The 22850-nt window shown below is 44.8% G+C and overlaps 1 protein-coding gene across 4 annotated transcripts in view; it reads left to right on the top strand.

Moving 5' to 3' along the window:
* The window catches only part of LOC147016800 (uncharacterized), a 56790-nt gene that overhangs the window by 27627 nt on the left and 6313 nt on the right, over positions 1–22850 (top strand). For 3 of the 4 annotated variants that reach the window (XM_085845817.1, XM_085845814.1, XM_085845819.1), the window contains one exon: positions 9346–9420. In XM_085845817.1, the coding sequence (XP_085701943.1) occupies positions 9346–9420 (75 nt within the window). The remainder of the gene's footprint in view (positions 1–9345; positions 9421–22850) is intronic. The other variant, XM_085845816.1, reaches the window with a different exon arrangement.

The raw sequence follows: 22850 nt of genomic DNA, 5'->3' as shown, positions 1-22850 counted from the left end.
GATATAAGGTTCACTTGAGTGACCCAGCAGTATTGGCAGCGGACGTTTTGCACCCTCCTGAGTGGTCCCCCTCAAGTTAATTTTTTATGTGATTCTTCACCATTGAGACATAGGGCTAAAATGATATTGCGAATTCGCGCCCGCCGGCGTGCGATCGGCCACGTAACTCGAATCGCGGCACGTCGCCCACCGGACGGACAATTCTGTTGTGACCCTCTCGGACTAACGCCGGGAGCTAGTCACGGGTGGGCCTTTCGGCCTCACCACGATCGTGCCAATCGGCCACCCGTGTGGGATAGGGTTGTTCGCCAAACTTGACCTACCTAAGTACCCACGCGGAGGGTAGACCGGGCGATCGCACCTCGCCGCAGGTCGACCCCGGACACGGGCCACTTAAACGACCCGTTCCATACTATCGGGATAACCGAGCGGTGTTATCGTCGGCCTCAACGGTTCCGATTAATTATCGGGCGTATTAAGCCCACTACCACCCCTTTACGTGAAGCAAGATGGAGATTCAATTAAAGAAAAGACGAAGCGAAACGGGAAAACAGTTCAACATGATGCACATTTATTCCGCGGCACACGGAGAGCACACATATACAATTAAACAGAATGCACATAAAGCAATTGCAACAAAAGAAACACAACAATGCAGATCTACAACCGACTACGCGTACACACGGCAACACTTACACAGTTTTACTTCACCAGACTGGCGCCACACACACACACGTTTACACAGAAACAAAAGAAAAGGGCCACCCTCAAAGACAAGGGGGCAGACGGGGCCTGTGGGCCAATATTTGCGCGGGACCTGAAAGAGCGGTCAGGTCCGCGAGACCGGGTGGGTCCTACCCGTGTCATTGTGATGAGCCGCAAATGTGGCAGCGCGGCGGTGCCCCGACTTCGTGCTCCTTCGCGGGTTTCGTTGGCACCGCTTGGAGTGGGGTGGGAACGGGGCCCCCTTTTCGCACTATCTCAGCGCGGGGGAAAAAGGGGGGGGGGAATTGTTGATGCTCTGGGGAAAGAGGATAGCTGGCTTGCTTGGGTCCCGTGACGAGCGATTCCACCGCGACCTCGTCGCCGACCGCTGTCTTCCTTGCCTCGGACCCGAGCTCCTCGGTCTCTTCCCCAATTCTCCTCAGCCGACTGCAGCAAACCACCTGTACGCCCTCGCCTCCCGACTCCACTCCGCGCTCCAACCCGACTCTGCCCAAAACACTCTCCGCTCTTCCAAGGCCGACTGCTCTAACCGACTCTGCCCAAACCGACTCTGCCCAAACCGACTCTGCCCAAACCGACTCTGCCCAGATTCGTCCCGCGCTCGGCGCTTTATAGGCCGGCAGGAGAACCCATATGCAAATTTATGGATCAGAACGAGCTCGGGGGTGGAGCCACGCTCGCCCATTGGACGGAGAAAAAGGGGCGTGAGTCTCCCCTGATCCTAGAATTTGCATATCTCGATTCCACACAGAAGCGTCTGGAGGCGGGGCCAAACCGCCCCGCGCTTGCTGATTGGACGGATCAGAAGTGGGCGTGTAGCATTCCTGATCCGAATTCTCCTCGGAAAGGCCGCATTTTGCACTCGCGGCTCGGCGCGCATCCCGTACGAGCCCAGGACAGCCTGACGCTCGGTGCTCACAAGTGGTGCGGGAATGGCCGCAGAAGGAGAGAGGTGAAGGTGGTGGTGGTTTATGGCCATGGTGCCGTTTGGAATGGCGGTGATGCGATATTTGCGGGAGCGAGTTTTGAAGGTAAAGATCGTGGCTGTTGGCGTTGTTGTTGTTGTGAAGCGGCGTTGTGGTTGGTGGTTGTTGTGTGATGGCGGTTGAGACGTGGTTGGTTCAAAATAAAGATAGAACAGAAAAACGGCTATCTCAAAGGGTCGCAGCCCGAATGAATCACATTTATTCCCTCTAAACAACGGGTTTGGGCCTAACTACACATATACTTACAGAGATATCTCACCTACGGGACCTGAATGGTGGTTTGCAAATTTCCTCAACCGCAACAATATATTTATTGTGCCTGATATGTTCTATTGGATCAGGCATTGCGCAAATGCGCAGTGGAGGTATGCGCTCTTCCGAGTGCCTTTCTCGTTTTGACTCTGTGGACACAGCTGAATCAAAGAATGCCAAACCAATGAACTTCCCATTGATATACCATAAATGTCTTGCAAATTTATGAAAAAGGCATATTTTGATAGGGTATAATTCACCTTCTACTTAACAAGATGTTAATATAAGTTAAGGTTTTTACGGTAGACTCAAACAACAAAGATGCAGATGTCATGCAGTCGACTCAAAAGATGAAGATGTTGCAGAGTCCCCTCTCTCCTTATGCCAAGTGAGTTTAAACCATCTCCTAAACATCCAGATATTGTGGGCATATAATGCCTTGGCCATCCATCTTGCACGATGCTGGGCCCCAGGTGTGACTAAATTGCATTCCATGAGGAGAGATCCCACCAATAGAGGTGGACCATATTCAGAATATGCCAATTATAGTGCGAGCCACAAGGTAAAACTTCAACTTCATTGAGCAACCCTTAAATGTTAATCAAAAATGCTCCACCATGAGCACGAGATCAAAATGACTCGTGTTCTACCGTGAGCTTAGATTGATGGGTTTGCCTTTTATTATTATTTTTTTTTCTTAAGGGATAGAATTTGGTGTCATTTGTTTGGCCGAGGCAGGGCGGAGGAGGGTTGAGGCCATTTATTCCTGATACGTTAAACACCCTGCAACCCATGCCTACAGAAAACAGACTTTTTGTAATGTCCGCCACATTTCCATCTCATCATCATGTAACTTTGCTTATAAATTCTCCAAGTGGAGGCACTCCTATGTTGAAAGTTTTGGGTCAATCTCTCAGTGGTTATGGAGAAAACAAATTTAAAGGGGAGTGGGGGTGGTGGTGGCGGTGGGGGGAGGTAAAGGTTCTCAGCCAACATTCCACAACATAGTCAAGGATTGTTGTAGATGCCTATGAGGAGGTGAGTGTTGAAAAATGTGAACTTCAAAAATAAGGACCACCTTAACATCCAATCGTTGGATAATATGTGTCAATTTCTGTTTTACAATAATCCGCTATCTACAGCAAGCATTAAAATGGCAAGAAACAGACTATCCCTGCCTGAATGAACATAAATTCCCCAAACAGTATATCGAAACGTTAGGTGGGATTTCTTTCGATGTGCTTCATGTGTCGTCGAATATGCTGTTTTGTTAAACCTCCACTGGTGAGAAAAAGTTTGTGAACCCTTTAGCGTTTTCTGTATTTTTGCATAAATTTGACCTAAAATGTGATCACATCTTCATCCAAGTCCTAATAATACATAAAGAGAACCTGATTAAACAAATAGCACGCACACACACACACACACACACACACACACACACACACACACACACACACACACACACACACACACACACACACACACACACACACACACACACACACACACACACACACAATCAACTTTTTCATTTATTCATTGAGGAAGATGATCCAACATTCAATTTCTTTGCCGGGAAAAGCATGTGAACCTCGAGGTTAATCGGCTCGATTAAGGAGGGAATTACAGTCAGGTGTTTCAATCGTTGGGATGACGATCAGGAGTGAGTTTGGGTGGCCCTGCCCAATATGAAAAACATAAACTTTGTTCATCAACGTCAGAGTCTGGTCTTCACCACACAGGTTTGTGGAAGCGTGTCATGAACTGATGAACCGATCATAAGAAAGAGTTGTTGATGCTCATCAATCTGGAAAGGGTTACAAAACAATTTCCAAAGATGTTGGGCTCCACCAATCCACTGTCAGGCAGATAGTGTACAGATGGAGAAAATTCACCACCATTGTTGCTCTTTCCAGGAGCAGTTGTCCAATGAAAATCACTCCAAGAGCAAGGTGTACAATAATCCATAATGTCACAAAGAACCCCAGGGTAACATCTAAGGATCTGCAGGCCTCTCTTGCATTGGCTAATGTCAGTATTCATGAGTCCACCATCAGGAAAGCACTGAACAAGAATGGTGTGCATGGGAGCACAGCAAGGAGGAAACAATTGCACTACAAGAAGAACATTGCTGCCTGTCTCAAGTTTGCCAAAGCCCACCTAGGTGATCCGGAAGGCTATTGGATGAATGTTCTGTGGATAGATTAGTCGAATGTGGAACCTTTTGGCTTCAATGAGAAACGTTGTTTGGCGAAACCAAACGCTTCATTCCAACAAGGTCAGGTGCGGTCAGGTATGGGAGCATGCAACAGAGCAGCGCATCACTGTGTACACTTTCCGCCGGTACTCCAGGGGCCTCCGTCTGGCCATCCCCCAGGCAGATGCCAGGCCCATCCCCAACTCCTTGAGATTCCGATCAACCTGCTGCAACCTCGAGGCACTTGGTCGGCCCATTGGCCTCCATCACTCACGAGGCTCCCTCAATGAGAGAATCTGCTGAGCAGGATCTGCGTCAGAAAAACGAGTCACGTGTCCATACAACTGCAGCTGATGCTCAAGGACGATGCAGGTAACAAATCTCATTTGAGTCTCTCTAAGCAACTGCTCATTGGACACAAAGTCTGACCAGCAATAATCAAGGATTCTCTGAAGAGACCTGGTACCAAAGGAATTAAGTCTCTGTCTCAGAGCCCAAGTCTCGCATCCATCGAGCAAGAGTGGAAACACCGAGAACCTGAAGACTCAGACTTTTTTTCATCCTGCACAGGTACCGACAGCGCCACACTCCATGAACCAGTGAATCCATGAATCCCCAGGCCCAACCCAGATGTCGATTTACCTCTGGCTCACAGCCAGCTGAGACATGAATATCACTGCCGAGAGAAGTGAAGATCTCCGTAACCTCAACATCCTCACCACAAATAGGTACAGACAAGACAGCAGCATCCAAGATGTCATTGAAAGCCTGGATCTTAGTTTTGACCCAGGAATCCCGTAATCCCAGCAGCTCTGACTCCTCATTCAGCACCTTAAGGGTCCACAAAAGGATATCCAGTCATCGCAAAGATGACTGCATCATCTGCGTAATCAAGGTGAGAGATCACATCATTCCCAAACGAAGCACCACAGCTTGATCTCTCTGACATCCTCCCCAGAATCAAGTCCATACAAGTGTTGAAGTGTGTGTGTGTGTGTGTTTGTGTGTGTGTGTGTTTGTGTGTTTGTGTGTTTGTGTGTTTGTGTGTTTGTGTGTGGCAGTAAACACCCTTGATGAACTCTTGTAACAACTGGAAATAAGTCACAGATGGTATCACCACATCTCACAGCACTCAGTACCAGAGTAGAGTTCAGACATCAGATCGATCAGTTTTGGTGGCACCCCACGAAGACCAAGAATCCTCCAGAGGGCATCGCGATTCACTGAATCGAACGCTTTATAAAGATCAACATAGGCTGCAAGCAGCCCCTGCCGAAACTCTCGTCTGCGTTCGGTGAGGACACGAAGAGCAAGGATACGGTCAATCGTTGACCTCTGGTGTAAGGCCTGACTGCTCTGGGCATTGGTGGTGAACCATATCAGGAATTATCCGAGCAAAGACCTTTCCCGACACTCAGAGCAGCATCACCCCTCGGTAGTTGTTGCAGTCTTGACGATCACCATTTCCTTTCCAGAGAGGGATGACAAGGCCCCTCTTCCAGTAAGTTGGGATGATGCCTGTGTTCCAGGCAGAGCACAGAACTGCATGCAATGACACTAGTGTGGCATTTCCACCAGCGTTGTGAAGTTCAGCATGGATGCCACAGATCCCTGGAGCTTTACCCCATTTCAACCGCTTCACCGCAGCCTGTTTCCACAAATAAAGGTGGATCACAGGTGATTGGATGGTCAGCAATAGGGATTGTAACATCCCTGACATCCAACTCAACAGATGGTGGATCAGCGTAGTACAGCCGCTCAAAGTGACCGGCCCAACGGGCCTTCACTTCGGACTCCTCTGTCAAGAGCCAACCACCCTCCACTCAAACTGCAGTACAGCAAGGGATGGGCATGGAGGAAAGCAATGCACAAATTCCCCTTCTAAGCAGGATGAGAATCACTTGACCACAGGTGATACTCTACCCCCTCACAGATTCCTAGCACATAGGCCTCCTTGTCCACCCTTGGCGCACGTGCAGTTTTACGCCTCAGCTCCCTGAACAGCTCAGCTCTGCCATTAAGCCTGGCCCTGTGACTCTGGTCAATGGTATCCAGTGTTCCTTGAGACAAAATTCCTCTTCGCCCTGTGGCGAGTTCCAAGACATCCACCAGCAACATCAAGGTGGTCTTGAAGGTATTCCACAACTCATCAGGATTCTCTAAATCACCCAACCCCCCCCCGACCCCCTCCCCCAAATCCCCACTCAGCCTGTTTGAACTCCTCAGCTACCTTCTCATCCTTGAGTTTGCCAACATACAGCCTAGGCTGCAATGATACCATTTTTCTGGATTTCAGCTGCAACTTCAGAGTTGCTACAACAAGCCGGTGGTCTGTATTGAGGAAATGAGCACTCCGGTACACCCTGCACTTCTGGATCATCCTCCAGTGACCATCAACGAGCACATTGTCAATCTCCTTTGCCACACCACCAGCGTTGGAATATCAAGTCCAGCAATGAGCCTGTGGGTGCTGGAACCATGAACCAGCCAACCTAAGTCTCTGACTTCTTGCAAAGTCAAGGAACTTATTGCTGTTCTGGTTCACAGTTCCAGACCCATGGGGACCAATACACATCTCATAACAATCGCTATCAGTTCTAGTTGATGCATTGAAATCCCCCAAGACTAGAAGAGTATCTCACCAGGGGCAGTGATATACCACAGACTCGAGCGTGGCATAGAAAATGTCCTTCACAGTGAGATCACTCGCCTCATTCGGAGAACATACAGACTCTGGAAACGACACCCAAGGAGTGATGAATCCTTTGTCTCAGAATACACTTGTTGACCGGTGTTACCTCGATTATCATTGGAGTCAGTTTATTGGATGCAGCTACAGTAACTCCTTGGGCATGGTGACCATACCGATAGTATGTGTAACCACCCGCCATGATCTCACGACTATCCAGTCTCCGAACCTCAGAGTGCTGCAATACCAATGCTCAGATGATAACAGAGACAGGTGATCATCCTCTCTTCGAGCTAGCACATTCCAGGCACCCACCTGAAGGGACTACCTCAGGTTAACTTGAGGAGACTCAGTCTGGTGGGCGACACCTTATCCTAACCGTGAAGCACGGTGGTGCGGGTATCATGGTTTGGGGCTGCTTTACTGCCTCACTACCCAGACTGCTTGCCCTCATTGACGGAACCATGAATTCTTGATTATACAGCAGAATGTCAAGGCATCCATCTGTGAGCTGAACCTTGACAGAGAGTGGGTCATGCAGCAAGACAATGATCCTAAACACACACACTTAAATCCATAACAGAATGGCTGAAGCAGAAGAGATTTTGCATTTTGGAATGGCCAAGTCAAAGTTCAGACCGTAACCCAAATTAAATATCGTGGAAGAACTTGAAGCGAGCGGTTCTTGGAAGAAAAGCCACAGATATCTCTGAGTTGAAGCAGTTCTGTAAGGAGGAATAGGCCAAATTGCTCCAAGCCGATGTGCAGGACTGGTCAAGAGTTCCAGGAAACGTTTGGTTGAAGTTATTGCTGCTCAAGGGGGTGCCACCAGTTACTGAATGTAAAACGTTCACTTACTTTTTCTGACAAAGAAATTGAATGTTGGATCATTTTGCTCAAATAAATAAATGAAAAGTAGATTATTTGGTGTGCCATTTGTTTAATCAGGTTCTCTTTATCTCTTATTTGGACTTTGATGAAGATCTGATCACATTTTAGGTCAAATTTATGCAAAAATACAGAAAATTCGAAAGGGTTCACAAACTTTTTCTCACCACTGTATGTGAAACAAACAAATATAAATCACAGCTAATTAGATATCGATACTGTGTGGTACGTACTTGAGGCAACGAGAACTGAAATGTCGTTCTCTTCGTTGAATATCATGCAAAGTCCCAACAGAAGACCACTGGTTTTAAGTGTCAGACTTGAGATTTTTTTTCTACTTGATTAATTTACTGGTGACTTGGACTATCTGAGGCTGGCACTTCATATCCTGTGCTCTCTATTATTATTATTATTATTATTATTATTATTATTATTTACATTAGCAAGGCTCATGGAAGAGGAAGGTAGAGCTGCTAGTGGAACAAACATCAAGGGACTGAATGAACAGGATAAGAGGAAATGAAGGAGGGGAGGATACACTAAAACTAGCAAGTAAGGTTGTTGGGTTAAGAAAGGAAAGGTTATAATGGGAGAGAATTGAGGATGACAGATAGTGATGCATTGCTTGCTTGGAGGGAAGAGTGAGACAAATCGGCCTTTGGCAGAGGGGGGGGGGGGTTCCACAGGTGGGAGAAGTGGAGAATAAAAGTTCTCTGCAGTTGGCCTGTGTTTTGGAAGTTTAACGGTGAGGGGGTTCCTGGAAGAACATCTGCATCCTGTAGTATGTATAGAAAGGGTCAGATGACAGAGCAGGTAGAGGGAGCAACAGTGGAGAAGAGGCAGTTTGAAAGGAGATCATTGACCTGCCTGCAATGTGAGAGCAACACACCCTATGTTTTGGCTTCATAATGGAAGGTTCCAAAAAATTTGACTTTTCGATTCCCCAGAATCCAGGAGAAACCGATGTGATACCTGGGCACCAGGCCATAGCTGCGAGGAGTATTCAATTGAACTATAAACAAAGGCCTTGTAGACTGTGAATAGCTCTGATTTTTCCAAGGAAAGACTTTGATTGATGGAGGATGTCCACTCTGTGGCTGGCTTTGCAGGCCAGCTTTGTTATGTGATTGGTCCAGGAGAGGTCATGGTTGATGGTGAAGTCAAGCCGTTCGAACGATCAAATCTCTTCCAGTGGATGACCAAGATAGATGGATGCGTCCATTTTAATGATCCTTGAAGAGCGATTTTATTTATTTATTTATTTATTCCAAGCATTGATGGACATGTTCCATTTATCACACTTTAAATACTGTGCATAGATTATTGTTGAAAACAAAAGAAGATTGTTCTTTATAATTAATTACCTTGTGCAGATGAACCTCCTGAAATGTCGTATTTCTGATCGTTCAATAAGGTGCTGTAGTTGTGTATGTATGTATATATATATGTATATATATATATATATATATATATATATATATATATATATATATATATATATATATGTGTATATATATATATATATATATATATATTTGGAAATTTTAATTTCTATGTGCTCTTGTTTTGTGGCGTGATGCATGTACTTTGTACCGTTCCTTTAGCAGCAAGACTGGACCCAGCTGCGAAAGCTCCAAGAACAGCTTATTTGCTTGAAAGAAAGGGATGTCCTTCAGCAGGTATGAACTTCCTCCTTTTACTCGTCCTCTCTTGGGCCAAGTTTTCTCTCCTATAATCGTCGGGGTGATTTTGTTGTATTAGTGGATATTTTCAACCAATTTCGATTTCAAATGCATTTGATTTGCTCGAAATTATTCCACATGAAGAAATATCTTGTAAAAATGCCTGAAACTTTAACAATAAATAAAATTTGCTCTCTTATTCAGTTTTTGTGACTTTTAATACGAGCCACCTCTTCATTCAAGGTAATGTTGGTTCCAAGTGTCGCAGAAGCATTTGAGAGTCGAGATTCAACCACAAAGTATGGACTTATTTTTCTCTGCAGGATTGAGACTCATGGAAGAGTGAGGCGACTGAGGGTAAAAAGATAATGAATTGACATTGGGGTAATCGTTGGGCACAATAAGCAAATGGGAAAAGGGGAGGAAGGGAGAGGGATGAACACAATAACCAGCAAATAACAATTGGGTGAGGGTTAGGTTAGACGTGACTAATGGTGGGAAGGGGGCAAGGGGTTCACTTGAGATGCCTGAGCATAGAGGGAAAAACAGGATAGCACAGCCTCTTTGAAGGGATTCAACAGGTGGGAGAAGTGAGGAACAAAAGTTAAGGTATATGCAAGGGTGTGTTGAATACCTCCTCTCTTTCTCCAAAACAGGTAAAGACATTTGAATGAAACGAAGCGCAGTCGACACATTAGTTATTCCCATCACTGGGTGAGACGTTTTGTGATTGACACCAAACGTCTCGGTGATACGTTGGTTAAGATGGCAGAGGGCAGCATGACGTCGGTGCTGTGAAGCGTGAGAGTTGGGATAACTGACTGGAGATGAGATGAGAGTTGGGTGCACCATTACAATCCTAAGAGTAAGAGACGGTCAATGGAGTACTGCCACAAAGGATCACCAGCCCCGACTTGGCTCCGTCATATTTTCATCTCTTCCGCAAATTTAACACCTTCGTGGAGAACATACATCTTCCAACAATGATGTCAATGCCCCTGTGAAGTGCTGGTTAAGTGATGTGGCGACCATGTGGAGCAGGTCGATCACTTCTACTTTGAAAGTCATTACTGAACCAGTTGTTTTTATTGGGTTTTTTTTGTTTGTTTTGTTTTGGTATTTGGCATTAACAATGCAGTATTTGGTAATTCTCTTGAGACTATCTACAGGTTCCACAAACGCTGTAATTCAAATCCTTTAACACATGACGTATTTATGGTTGCTCCTCTTATAAATCATATGGTGTTCAAATGTGGGGGTGGAGGAGGGAGTACAATCCTGGAGACCCATTAATATAAATATTGAGAAAAATTCTGATTCCATAATAGCAACAAAAAAGTAGGAACAAAACAATATTTATTTCAAAATTCATCTTGAAACTATTTGTCTCCATTCTTGAGTTTGAAACATTCATTGAATATATGCCAAAGATTACAATGTAATTACAAAGAAGGACATAGTTACCTTCACATTCTGCGAAAGGTTATGTATTGGTCGCTGTTTATTTATTTGTGTGTGTGTGTGTGTGTGTGTGTGTGTGTGTGTGTGTGTGTGTGTGTGTGTGTGTGTGTGTGTGTGTGTGTGTGTGTGTGTGTGTGTGTGTGTGTGTGTGTGTGTGTGTGTGTGTGTGTTCGCATAACTCAGAAAGTATTAAACCAAATCGCTTGAAATTTGGTGGGATGATGGGTTATTATCCAAGGACCATTTGATTAGATTTTGGGAGCAATCAGGTCAAAGGTCAAGGTCAAGGTCATGAAAAGGTCAAAATCGTCTTTTTACCATATCACGGTCAATTTTTATCTAATTTGCATGAAACTAATGCCAAAATGTTCAGAATTTAATGCCCAATCTGGTGATATGCAACTTGACACAATGACTTAATTGCCCTTACTCGCGGTTGGGGGTCAAAGTCAGGGGGGTCAGGATCCTTGCAGATGTGCGTATTTTTATCATAACGCAGTCAATTCTTATCCGATTCGTATGAAATCAGCACCAAAATGCTCCTTGTTCTGTTCCCTACACTCTTATGCCAAGAACAAAACAGTAGCGGCGGCGAAGGTATATGCTCTCTACGAGTGCCCGTTCTTGTTGGTTTTAATTTGTACTTGAATGTGAACACGTAACTAACAGAAATGTCCAAAAAAATTGGGGTAAAGCTCACCCTGATTATCCTAATTGAAGTTCAATGAAACTTATCCAATTTTTTAAGGTATCACATCTTTCCAGAGCTTGAATATCTTCCATATGAATCCATAAAATATCACTTGAACTGTTTGTCGTGTAACAGAGGCCTGTGCTCTTGACAGAGCTTTGGCGTTTTCAAAAATCTTAAAGTTGATGCTTGGAACCAATTGGTGCCAGATCATTACTCCATGACTCTCCATCACAGGATATTGATGGCACAAAATTTAATTTGCCCAATCTTGGTTAATCTGCTGTTTTTTTGTTGTTTTTTTGTTGTTGTTGAAGGGTGTCCAGAATGTATTTGCTTTTGTGGAAAGATAAATTTGTGTATTAATGAAACCATGTGTTTAATTTTGTGTCGTACAAGTTACAAAGAAAGCTACAATTCACATTTTCATTGATCTACCATGATTTCCAGCAAAAAATAGATTTCCAGCAGCTTTTGACTCTGCTCACAGAGTAGATATTGATGGCACAAGATGTCAAAGCTGTGTTCCATTCTGCACAATCAGATACTTAACACAACCGAACATCTACAATTTCCATAAAAGATATAAATGAAAAGTGTGTGCATGTAAAATAAATGAACCTAATGGCACCAGCACCAACACCTTGAGCCATTATATATTTGGAACCATGATTACTATTGGGATAGCCTGATTATTCAAATGGGATTTATATCTAATACATTATTGCAGGCTGGGGTGTCAGGTGAGAAGACAACTAGGGGGGGGAGCTATCTCGGCTACCACCAGACTCCCCGGAATTGAAGGCCGACTCACACGGATAATTCCGTGATGCGGTGGGTCGCTTAACCGACCGTGGATGCCAATAACTCAACCGTGTGACCTAGGGTCCTCCCGTCTATGGGCTAATCGGGTTACCTAATTAATAATGTGGTTTAATTACCGGGGAACATGCCCTCAGTACGCCTTGTACGAACCCGATCACTCTTCCGGATTGGATGCAGCCTTGCGACACTGCCAAGAACGTACCGGCAACTTACAAAAGGGGACACGGAGCAGACTTGATGTGAAAATAATAACAATAAATGAGGATAACAATAACAATCTTCTGCAGTCTTAAGTAGACAGGTGCCAGGACACGCACACGCACATAAAACCCGATGAAGCGAAAGTATTGAAACAAGAAGGGAGAGGAGTTGAGGCTACGATCTCGGTACCTTTTGTATTTGATTGCACGAACGCGCCATCAATAAGTTTCGGGGGGGGGGGGTGCTCCGTGGTGTGGTACCCGACAGCTGGCATGTTGTTTCTGACTTCAGCAGCGTGTGTGGAGACCGTGGGCTTGAGTGGAGAAGGGGCGGAGTCCAGAGTGCGTGGATGGAGTTGTAGGCGGGTGGGGTCAACGTCGTGTGGGTGGAGACGAGGTGGAGTCCAGACAGCAGAAGGCAGGTCGTGGTGATGTCGGACAGAGAGACGAGAGAGAGAAAGGCAGAGGGACCGCTCTGACTTTTATAGGAGTCCCAGCGGGGGGCCACCCCGAAGTGAAGCGTCATCACCTGAATCGGGCGCTCTGATTGGCCCCAACCCCTCACGTGGCCCACTAACTTTGGCCGGAAACCACATCACTCCATTTCCGGCAAAGTCATCCCAGACAGCGAAAATATTCCGCTCCGACCCCATGGCATGACACGAATCGCCCACACCGAACTTGGCGTGCGAATCGTCCTGCAAAAACCCCCGGGCCATGCCCTGACGACCGGCTGAGGGTCCCGCATGCCCGTTCGGGCGTCCGACCAGCACTGATCAATGCGCTTGTTCCGTGTGCGCTAATGTGGTCCGCACTGTACAACATTCCCCTGCTCGATCGCAGCTTTACTGGCCATAGAGACGAGAAGACATTCACTATCCGTAGGGAATTCGCTGCTGCCAGCGAGGGTCGAAGGTACATGTTATGGATAAATCCATGCATGTTTTGCATGGATCCGCGTCTGCACGACTCTGCTAGCGTGTGTGCGGGAGGAACACCGATATCTGTCAGATATTGAGGTTGGAAAGGAACGCACCGTTTTACTTCACACACTCGCATCCGGCCCAACGTGGCGTGGAGTCGCCTTTATCGGCCTCCGTAAGCGTTTTGTGCAGCGTGGGCGTCATGCTGGCTGTGTCTTCTGTGTTGTGAAAAACACCATTCGTGCAGCCTCTTAAGAGATATTCATTTGTATGCCTTTTTAATGCAACTGGCAATGTTCCCCAGATCATCGGAAGTTTGAATCGATAATCTTGAACTGCTAAGGGCACTGCATGACTCTCCACAAACGTTGGGTTGAGGGCTCGCTTGGGAACGTGGGCTCTGTGCTGTTGATGCTCGCGCGTCATCATTAACTCACAGCGGTGCCGCATGCGCTGGCCTCCGTGAGGACCCATCTCACAGCGAAGGCTCATGTGGCTCAGATTTACCTCAGGAATACTCAGAAAAGAAGAAAGGAAGGGAAGAAATGATGTAAGCAAACCTAGCTATGAGATAATCGCAACGCACGCCCCTGTTGTCCTGCTAGACAAAAGTGAAGGGACTATCTACACGTATAATAATGGAATAACTGTCTTGGGACCACTATCTGTTGGATGCATGGGGTTCCGAGAACCGCAACAACATGAAGCTCATACTGACTGCCTGATATTAAAGATCGGTACCTTCCGGGTGACGTAGAAAGTTGAAATTTTGCGTGTCGATGGACATCAAAGCCGTGACACAGGAAAAATCACAGAACCGTCGGAAAACATCTGAAAATGAAAATATAAATAAAATGAAAAATCAAATACAGGTGAGCAACCCGAGACTGTGTGTGTGTGTGTGTGTGTGTGTGTGTGTGTGTGTGTGTGTGTGTGTGTGTGTGTGTGTGTGTGTGTGTGTGTGTGTGTGTGTGTGTGTGTGTGTGTGTGTGTGTTATAAATATATACTAGCGATACACATACACATGCACGGGATAGCAGTACAACATAGCTGGTAGCAGACGACAGACCGAACATGGGAATGACAAAAATACACATTCTGCAAAATGCAAGTGGTACTATGGAACGCCAAGACTTCCCAAACATTGTCGGCATGTCCGCTAAGTGCCACAGCAATTTCATAGGGATCGTGTGACGGCGAGCCGAGTTTTTAGTGTGCAAGCTTGGTATAATATATATATATATATATATATATATATATATATATATATATATATATATATATATATATATATATATATATATATATATACACTGTCGGACCCTGACATGTGGACCACACGTATTCCTGGTTCATAAAATGTGACCTGCTTCTACATTCACAACCCTTTATTTCGCGTATTCGTTTTTATTTTATTCTCTATTTTTTTCTCGTTTTCAGTTTGTTTGTTGTTTCACCTTTTTTGTGGGTGTATCCATGTGTTTTTATTTTTTATTTTTTAAATGAGATTTATGATTTTCTCTTATGAATCATGAACTGCGGGGAACCTATCCCCCTTTTTCCCATTGAAACAATGCCCTGACATTCACGGATTTGACATTCCTAGCGCTTTTCATGAACGTATCTTCCACGAATGTTGTTCTGAGAAATACATATATATATATATATATATATATATATATATATATATATATATATATATATATATATATATATATATATATATATATATATATATATATCTTCTTCTTCTTTCGGCTGCTCCCGTTCGGGGTCGCCACAGCGGATCATCCGTATGATCCGCATAGTGATTTGGCACATGTTTTACACCGGATGCCCTTCCTTACGCAACCCTGGTCGCCTCTTACGACACAGGGATGAATATATATATATATATATATATATATATATATATATATATATATTATTGTTACGGATCAATAATATATTCCACATGATTGGAAAAGTTGATAAGGTGTATTGTAGTTAATGTGGAAAAGGACACTCGTGTCGACTGTCAGGGTTGTTGATGGCAAAAAGTTGGTGTGGGTTAATGTCCAAGTGGCTTGAGTATTGTATTTAGACTAATATGTCCAAATAACATGACAGCTATACTCCCACAATAAAGGAAATTGGATTGGGGGAAAGGATTATTATGGGGCATGCTGATCTGGGCCACAGACAAATACATCTACGCGGACACCTCGACGCCAGGCCTTGGAGTGGCCTTGTGTAAGACACAATATATGAATATAAGGTTGCCAGACAGCCATACCTGATGGAAGGGAACATTGTATAACCAGAGAGAAGCTACAGCTGGATGCATGACACATCCAAGCTGAAGTTAATTTTAATAATCCAGCGACAACAGCAATGAGGGTGCTGAGTGGCATGTTGACCACAGCCCCAACTCTTGAACGAGCTGTATTTCTGCTGGTCATTTTTATTTATTTATTTATTTTAACATGCTGGCCGGTTGGGTTCTCGATGAACCAATACTATCCTGCGGGTGTCACAGAACCGGCATCCATGCAGCTGAATCCTCTCTGAGCATATCGACAAAACCATGGCCAAGTCTCCATCCTGATACCTCGGCACTGATGGTCTGCTGTGTGGTCCTTAATGCCGAGCAGTGGATACTCATCTACTTCCTTTGGTGATATGAAGATCACCCTCTGGGGACTCGCAATGCAACTGGCCAGTCGGATGTCACTCCGTGTGCACTTATTGGGGCAACAGAGCCTGTTTCGAATGTGATCACAACCGACTTTAACACCAAATTGTTCCCTGATGGGGGTTTTTTAAAATTAAGAATGGGGGTAAATGAGAAGTTGCTGACTTGAAAATCGTGAGTTAATTAAAAACTGCATTGAAACCTGTCATGTAGCTTTGGGGAGTTCTAAAAGCATTGAATATTTTAAAAAAAGTAATTGATGCAATCTTATTGAATGTTATTTGTGTCTCAAGAGTCGTCGAAAGGGATTAATACATTACTTATTATATATCCTTCCGTGGTCCATGATGGGTTGGTCCAACCCATCGTGGTCCATGATGGGTTGGTCCATGACACACCGTGGTCCATGACCTTTTTCTACCGCACTACGCCGCACAGTAACTGGGGCACTCACTTTGGTGCATGAAGGCAGCACGTTGTTAAATATGTAATATATATATATATATATATATATATATATATATATATATATATATATATATATATATATATATATATATATATATATATATATATATATATATATATATATATATATATATAATGTACTGTCAGTCCCTGACATTCGTTGGGGATACATTCCGGAAACATGCCATGAATGTCGGGCAAGACATTTTTATTTACTTATTTGTTTATTATTGTATTTTTAACATGGTCGAGGCTCGTGGAAGAGCGATGACAAAACAAATCAGGAAACAACATTCAGGGAACAACAGGAGAAGGGTGACAAATCCAACAGCAGGGCAGAGGTAGAAAGTAGATGGAGACAGACAAACGAGGGATGCAGGTAAAGATGAGGGGTAAGGGAGAACATAAAGGATGGACAATATGTATACATCAGAAAAATTGTGTTTGACCAGATTGATTTTTTTTTTTTTTCAAGGTCTGAGGAGAGGGAAGAGGCTGTTGTCTGTCAGAAGGATGAGATGTCACAGCAGAATGGGGAGTCGTCAGCAAAGACTGACTGATATTGATGCTCAGTACCTTCCAGGTGACGTAGAAAGCTGGAGTTTTGTGTGCTGACGGACATCAAAGCTGATACACCGGGAAAAATAACAGAACCATCGGCAAGCGTCTGTAAATGTAAGGAAGTATCCGAAAATAAATGCAGCCTTGTGTTCACTGCAGATGAGCCACCTGAGACAATGAGAGGTCATGCTGTGACTGCTGCTGTTTATTTTCTACCTACATACGAAGCACAGTTCTTGATTGCTTACAATGTGTAAGCATATCCCGTGTGTGTATGTATATGTATCTGAATCCCATTTGAGTTCCTGAAGACTCAATAGCTCAGTGGGCTGTCACCATGTAAGTGATGTGGTCCTTCGGTTCGAGTCCCGGGTTGTCAGAATTTTTTCACATTAGCCCCATGCAGGAATTTATTACTGGTGTGTGTGTGTGTGTGTGTGTGTGTGTGTGTGTGTGTGTGTGTGTGTGTGTGTGTGTGTGTGTGTGTGTGTGTGTGTGTGTGTGTGTGTATGTGTATATATATATATATATATATATATATATATATATATATATATATATATATATATATATTGTTACAGTTCAGGGGTGGGGGGATTCGGATGAGTGCGTCAATCACTGTCCGTAACCAGTTTGGGTTTTCGCACCCTCCTCTCGACAGCAAAATGTTAGATTCGGCGCCACCCTAACCACCGCCGTCTCCGGGGTTATAACGCCGGCTAGTTCGGCACAGACCAACGCACCCCTGGACCTTACCAGTTGGGGAAATAGACTCTGTTCCAGACTGGTTTTGTCAGATACCAAGCGAATTTTGCTAGTCTGTAACCATTTTGGTTTTTATATCCAAATCGAGCGGATCGTTCCTCGGCGCGACACGAATTAATTCAAAGCGGCAACTTCATATGAATCAGCCAGATTTATTAGGGACACATCGGGAAACACGACACAAGCAAAGCTTTCACGACAATGTTATAATCAATCTATAACCCGTTCTTATCTGGGGAGCTACGGATTACAGGTTTCGAAGGGGACCCTAACGAGATAAACCTTAAATGACATGCAGACAAGACTTGGACAGCATGCAGACAAGACAGAGTACTTGGTGATGTTTCATGGACGAGAGGAAAGTGTCAAAGGCAAGAATGTGGCTCGGGACAAGCCGATGTCCACGGATTTGAGCACCCAAGCTCGAGCACGCCGCGTGGCAAAATGGTGCTCGTCCATGTGTCGCAGCCCTCAACGCATGCAGCCTTAGCGTGTTCAGACCCCGCGAGGTCGACTGCACCAGAGAGAAAGATCCATGGTGGTATTCTCCAGTTGGCTTTTCACAAGGTCCAGCATACAAGTCCAGGCCTGGCCTGTTCACCAGATCAGGCCAAATTGAGGTGCTGGGCTCCGGCTGGCAGATCGACAAACATGTCGAGGACCTCCTCATGAAAGTCGATCGCCGACTCGACGTGCAGGCAGCCTCTATTACTGCCAAAATGGCAGACTCTGCGCGCTCAGTTTCCCCCTCACCTCTCGGCCGACTGCTCGCTTCTCAGCCGACTGCAGTTTTACCACCGCCTTCTCTAGGCCACCCCCCCTCCCCCTCAGAGCGCTGGGCGGGGACTATTGCCCGGAGAGAGGAAGGAAGAAGAAGAACCTCTCGGTACACCACCACTGCACAAACAAATAACAGCCTGTGACACCTCCCGATTACACATGTAACGTCCAATTACCGAACAACCTGGCTAAACATGCATTTAATGGAGAATCAGGGTTAATCCTATATTTAATAACACACTAAGAGCCATTTCCGCAACTATATATATATATTGGTATGGGTTGGGGTTAAAGCATGGATGAGGCCCACGGGGTGGTCACTGGACCCGTTGCTTGCCCTCTAACCCCGAGGCCACGGATAACTCCGTGCCCCAACTGGTTAAGCAACCGCAGATGCTGGTTGGGATAATTGGGTCAAACAGGCTCCTCACGCCTTTGATGTGTTACCTCGAGGGACCGCACCCTCAACGTGCACCCAAGTACTTATTACAGCCGAGGGGAACTGTGAGTGTAGCGTTGGCTCATCAGTAGGGCAAAAACTTCCCATCTATTATGTACACCCTATATCAGATTGATGAACAGGTTTGAAATGTTTACCAAATATACTGTGAACGTATGTTTACAGCAAGCACATAATTCATCAGCCTTTATTCACAAAGCAATCAACAGCAATCTGTAAATACGTACTTGATCATTGTCCGCTTGTGTAAATACAAAGCAAGCAATGGTAATGCACAGAAGAGCAGATTTATTCCATTTCCACTTGTCTTTTTCCCCTTTATGATCTTACTTGGATACACAAGACATGGTGTCATTATTCATTCAGGAAAGGAGGAGCAGAAAGAGGCATTTTGCAGTATTGGTTTGACTTCTCACGCGACGAAGTGGGGTTGCGCTGGGCCAGAAATTCTTTGCGGGAGGTTGGGGGAGGAGGTGGGTAAAGTAAGGGATTGGGTGGTGGAGTGTGGGTGTTGTTGGGAGTGTGTGGTGTGTGGTGTGAGTGTAGCTGGAGCTGTGCGACACAACAGGAACTTCACTGCGCCTTTGACTTGTGGGCTGCTTGCCTCTGGCCCCAGCATGGCTCGCTCCTGCGCCTCGTACCCCAGTGCAGCCTTGTTCAACTCGACCTCCATTCCAGCAGGCGATCTCTGTCAGCAGTCTGAGATGTCCTTCCGTCCCTGGTGCAGCAACAAACGTCTCCAGACTGAGCTTCTCCCTGGCCTTCATACATGCCTTGCTGGGTGTGGATTCGAGGGAGCAAACTTCACATGAGCATCTTTCACATTGGTGCGTGTCTGACATGTTTGTGTCACGTCCAACAGTGATGGAGCTGTGGAAAATCCCCACTTCATGATGGTCAGACGGTTACGTGAGCCCCTCATTTCAGGTTTCTTTTCATACTGATCTACACAATTTGGTTTCTTGTGGTCGATGCATATGGTTGTTACTTATCCAATCTCAACCAAACTTAACAGGAGAATGAAGGATCATAAAACAAAGGCTCAAGATACTTATCCCCCCCTTTCTCCCTTCCCAGAGATTGTGAAGGTGGGGCCAATGCAAATAAATGTGGACAGTCTCGTGTCGCTTCCCATGGTGGTGGGAGAGAGTATTATGAGGGATTCTTCAGAGCCCTTGATTGAATCGCGAGCAAGAGGCCTTCACCTTGTTTTCGAAATCATTGTCCCATGTTTCCTTAAATTAGACTACAGAAGATCTGGAGAAATTTCCACGTATTTTTTTTTTGTTTGTTGTTGTTGCCTTTTTCCACCTTGTTAAGACGCCATGTCAAGGTGCATACATCGCATCTTGAGTGTGCCACGTTATCGTAGTTTTTCAAGGGCCACTTCCATTAATGAAAGAAACTAGATATCTGCGAGCTAGCTTCCCCCTCCACTCCCCCCCCCACCTTACCTTTGGCCCATGATCCAATGATGGCATATTTTGTTCAGACTGCCATTTGGCCTTGACTTTCAACATTTCGGGACGGAGTGCAAATTAAGAAAATGTCCCCACCTCCAATATATCCACGCCGCTACCTACAGTAGCAGCCATGTGTAACTTTGGGGAGTGTGCACAACTTTAATGCAGGTACACACTCGTGATTCAATAACACTGGAAGGCCAAGTGATCTTTGAGATTCTGCATTGGCAAAATTGAGTGATGACAAAAAAAGGTTTGTTTTTTTTCAGACTATGAAAAACAAGCTCAAATGAGCTAACATAAGATTCTCGTCCTCTTAATGATGACATCATAAAAACGAATATGACGTCATTGGGATGTATCAGGTTTGCGATAAATTATCTGTGCTAATGCCCGGCTTGATTCCCGCAAACAAAATTCAAACAGCTTGCCTAGTTTCGGAGATAATGGTATCGGCGATTTCCATTAGCGGCGATATTATGACGTCAACTTTTTTTTCTCGGAAGAATTTCCAAAATCGGGGATGGTTACTGCCTGCGCGTGGGCTTTCTGCATATACATGGCGAGTTTCACGAAGATCGGATGAAAACTCTGCGTTGTGAAACAAAAAATAGGAATGACTTCATAAAAATTGATATGACGTCATAGTGATGTATCATATGTGCGGTAATTCATCTCTGCTAATGCCCTGTTCAATTCCCGCAAACAGAATTCAAAAAGCTTGCCTAGTTTCGGAGATAAATTTTTAGGCGATTTCCATTAGCGGAGATATTTTGACGTCATAACATTTTTTTTTCTCGGAGGAATTTTCAAAATCGGAGATGGTTACTGTCTGCGCAGGGTATTTCTACATATATATGCCGAGTTTCAGGAAGTTTCGATGAAAACTGAAGGCTGTGAAACAAAAAATTCCACAAGAAGAAGATGAAGAACAACAACGTGAGTAAGACTTGGAGATCCTCCACGAGGATCTAAAAATTTATGTTGATTCCGCATCCTTTCTATTCGCATTATTGATGCAAGATTTCATTCTGAAAGCTTGGGCCGGCTCTGAGATGCAGCTGGGAAATTTAGGAAATTAGGAATGCAGGAAGAATTTTTATTTTTATTTTCCAAGCTGGGGTTTCGGTCTCCTCGGGGTCGAAGAAAAACTCTGCTACCATTAAAAATTGGGGGCGCTAATTGTAGAAACAAACCCGACAACAGCAATAACCCTTCCCCTATCCTTTTAGGGAGGCTTAATAATAATAATTAGTACAGCACTCGATGGAGTGCACACCCCCCACCAGCTTGAACGGTTTACGTTTTCTATCCCACTGATAGGCCAGATCTGCATCCGGACCGAAACCAAAAACTGATCAGTTTGTTCTCGTCACATATCCAACTTGTCCACCAAGTTTTGTCCGAATCCCACCTTCAGTGGTCGAGATAATAATACTCGTATTTAAGGATAATGACATATATGACCTCCCCCACCCCTGGCTGCTACTCTCGGAAATGGATATTTCTACTTTTAATAAATGTGCCTCATGTGCCTGTATCTTACACTCTACTACATACTAATTTACACCACAAATTGGAACCACATTAATTTGCAATTATTACCTCCGCCACTGAAGGTGGATGGAGGATATGTTTTCACCAATATCTGTCTGTGCGCAGAATGTATTAAAAAAAAAAAAGGTGATGGACAAAACTTGGTGGACACGTTGGGTGTGTGACTATACTAGGACGAATTGATGAAATTTTGGTGAAGATGTGGATCTGAGAATTTTTTAAAAGGTGATTATTCACCATTGAGAGAAGGGGCCAAAAACGATCTGATATTTCAAAAAGTTGTGGATGGATTATGACAACTTGTTGGATAGAGTTGGGTAGGTAACAAGAACAAGCTAATTCGATTTTCGTTGAGGTGAGTAGATCAGGCCTATCGGTGAGAGACAAAATGTAAACTGTTCAGCCTGGTGGAGGTGTGAACTCCACCGAGTCTTGCTTATGTATCAATCTTCTCCACCTCATGCATCCTCCTTTACCCATTCCTCCCCGCACACATTATTTGTCCGAATCTCCCTCTATTTTGTCCTTCAACCCTGTTGTTGGTCCCCCTCCCCTCCACACCCCTTTCTCCACTTTTCCTTTTGTTCTGTTGCATCCT

The sequence above is a fragment of the Eptatretus burgeri genome, chromosome 11 (genome assembly GCF_056783735.1).
Source record: "Eptatretus burgeri isolate ZD-2024b chromosome 11, Ebu_testis_v1, whole genome shotgun sequence".
NCBI classification, from domain to species: Eukaryota; Metazoa; Chordata; class Myxini; order Myxiniformes; family Myxinidae; genus Eptatretus; species Eptatretus burgeri.
This window is presented reverse-complemented; position numbering and strand designations above follow the sequence as displayed.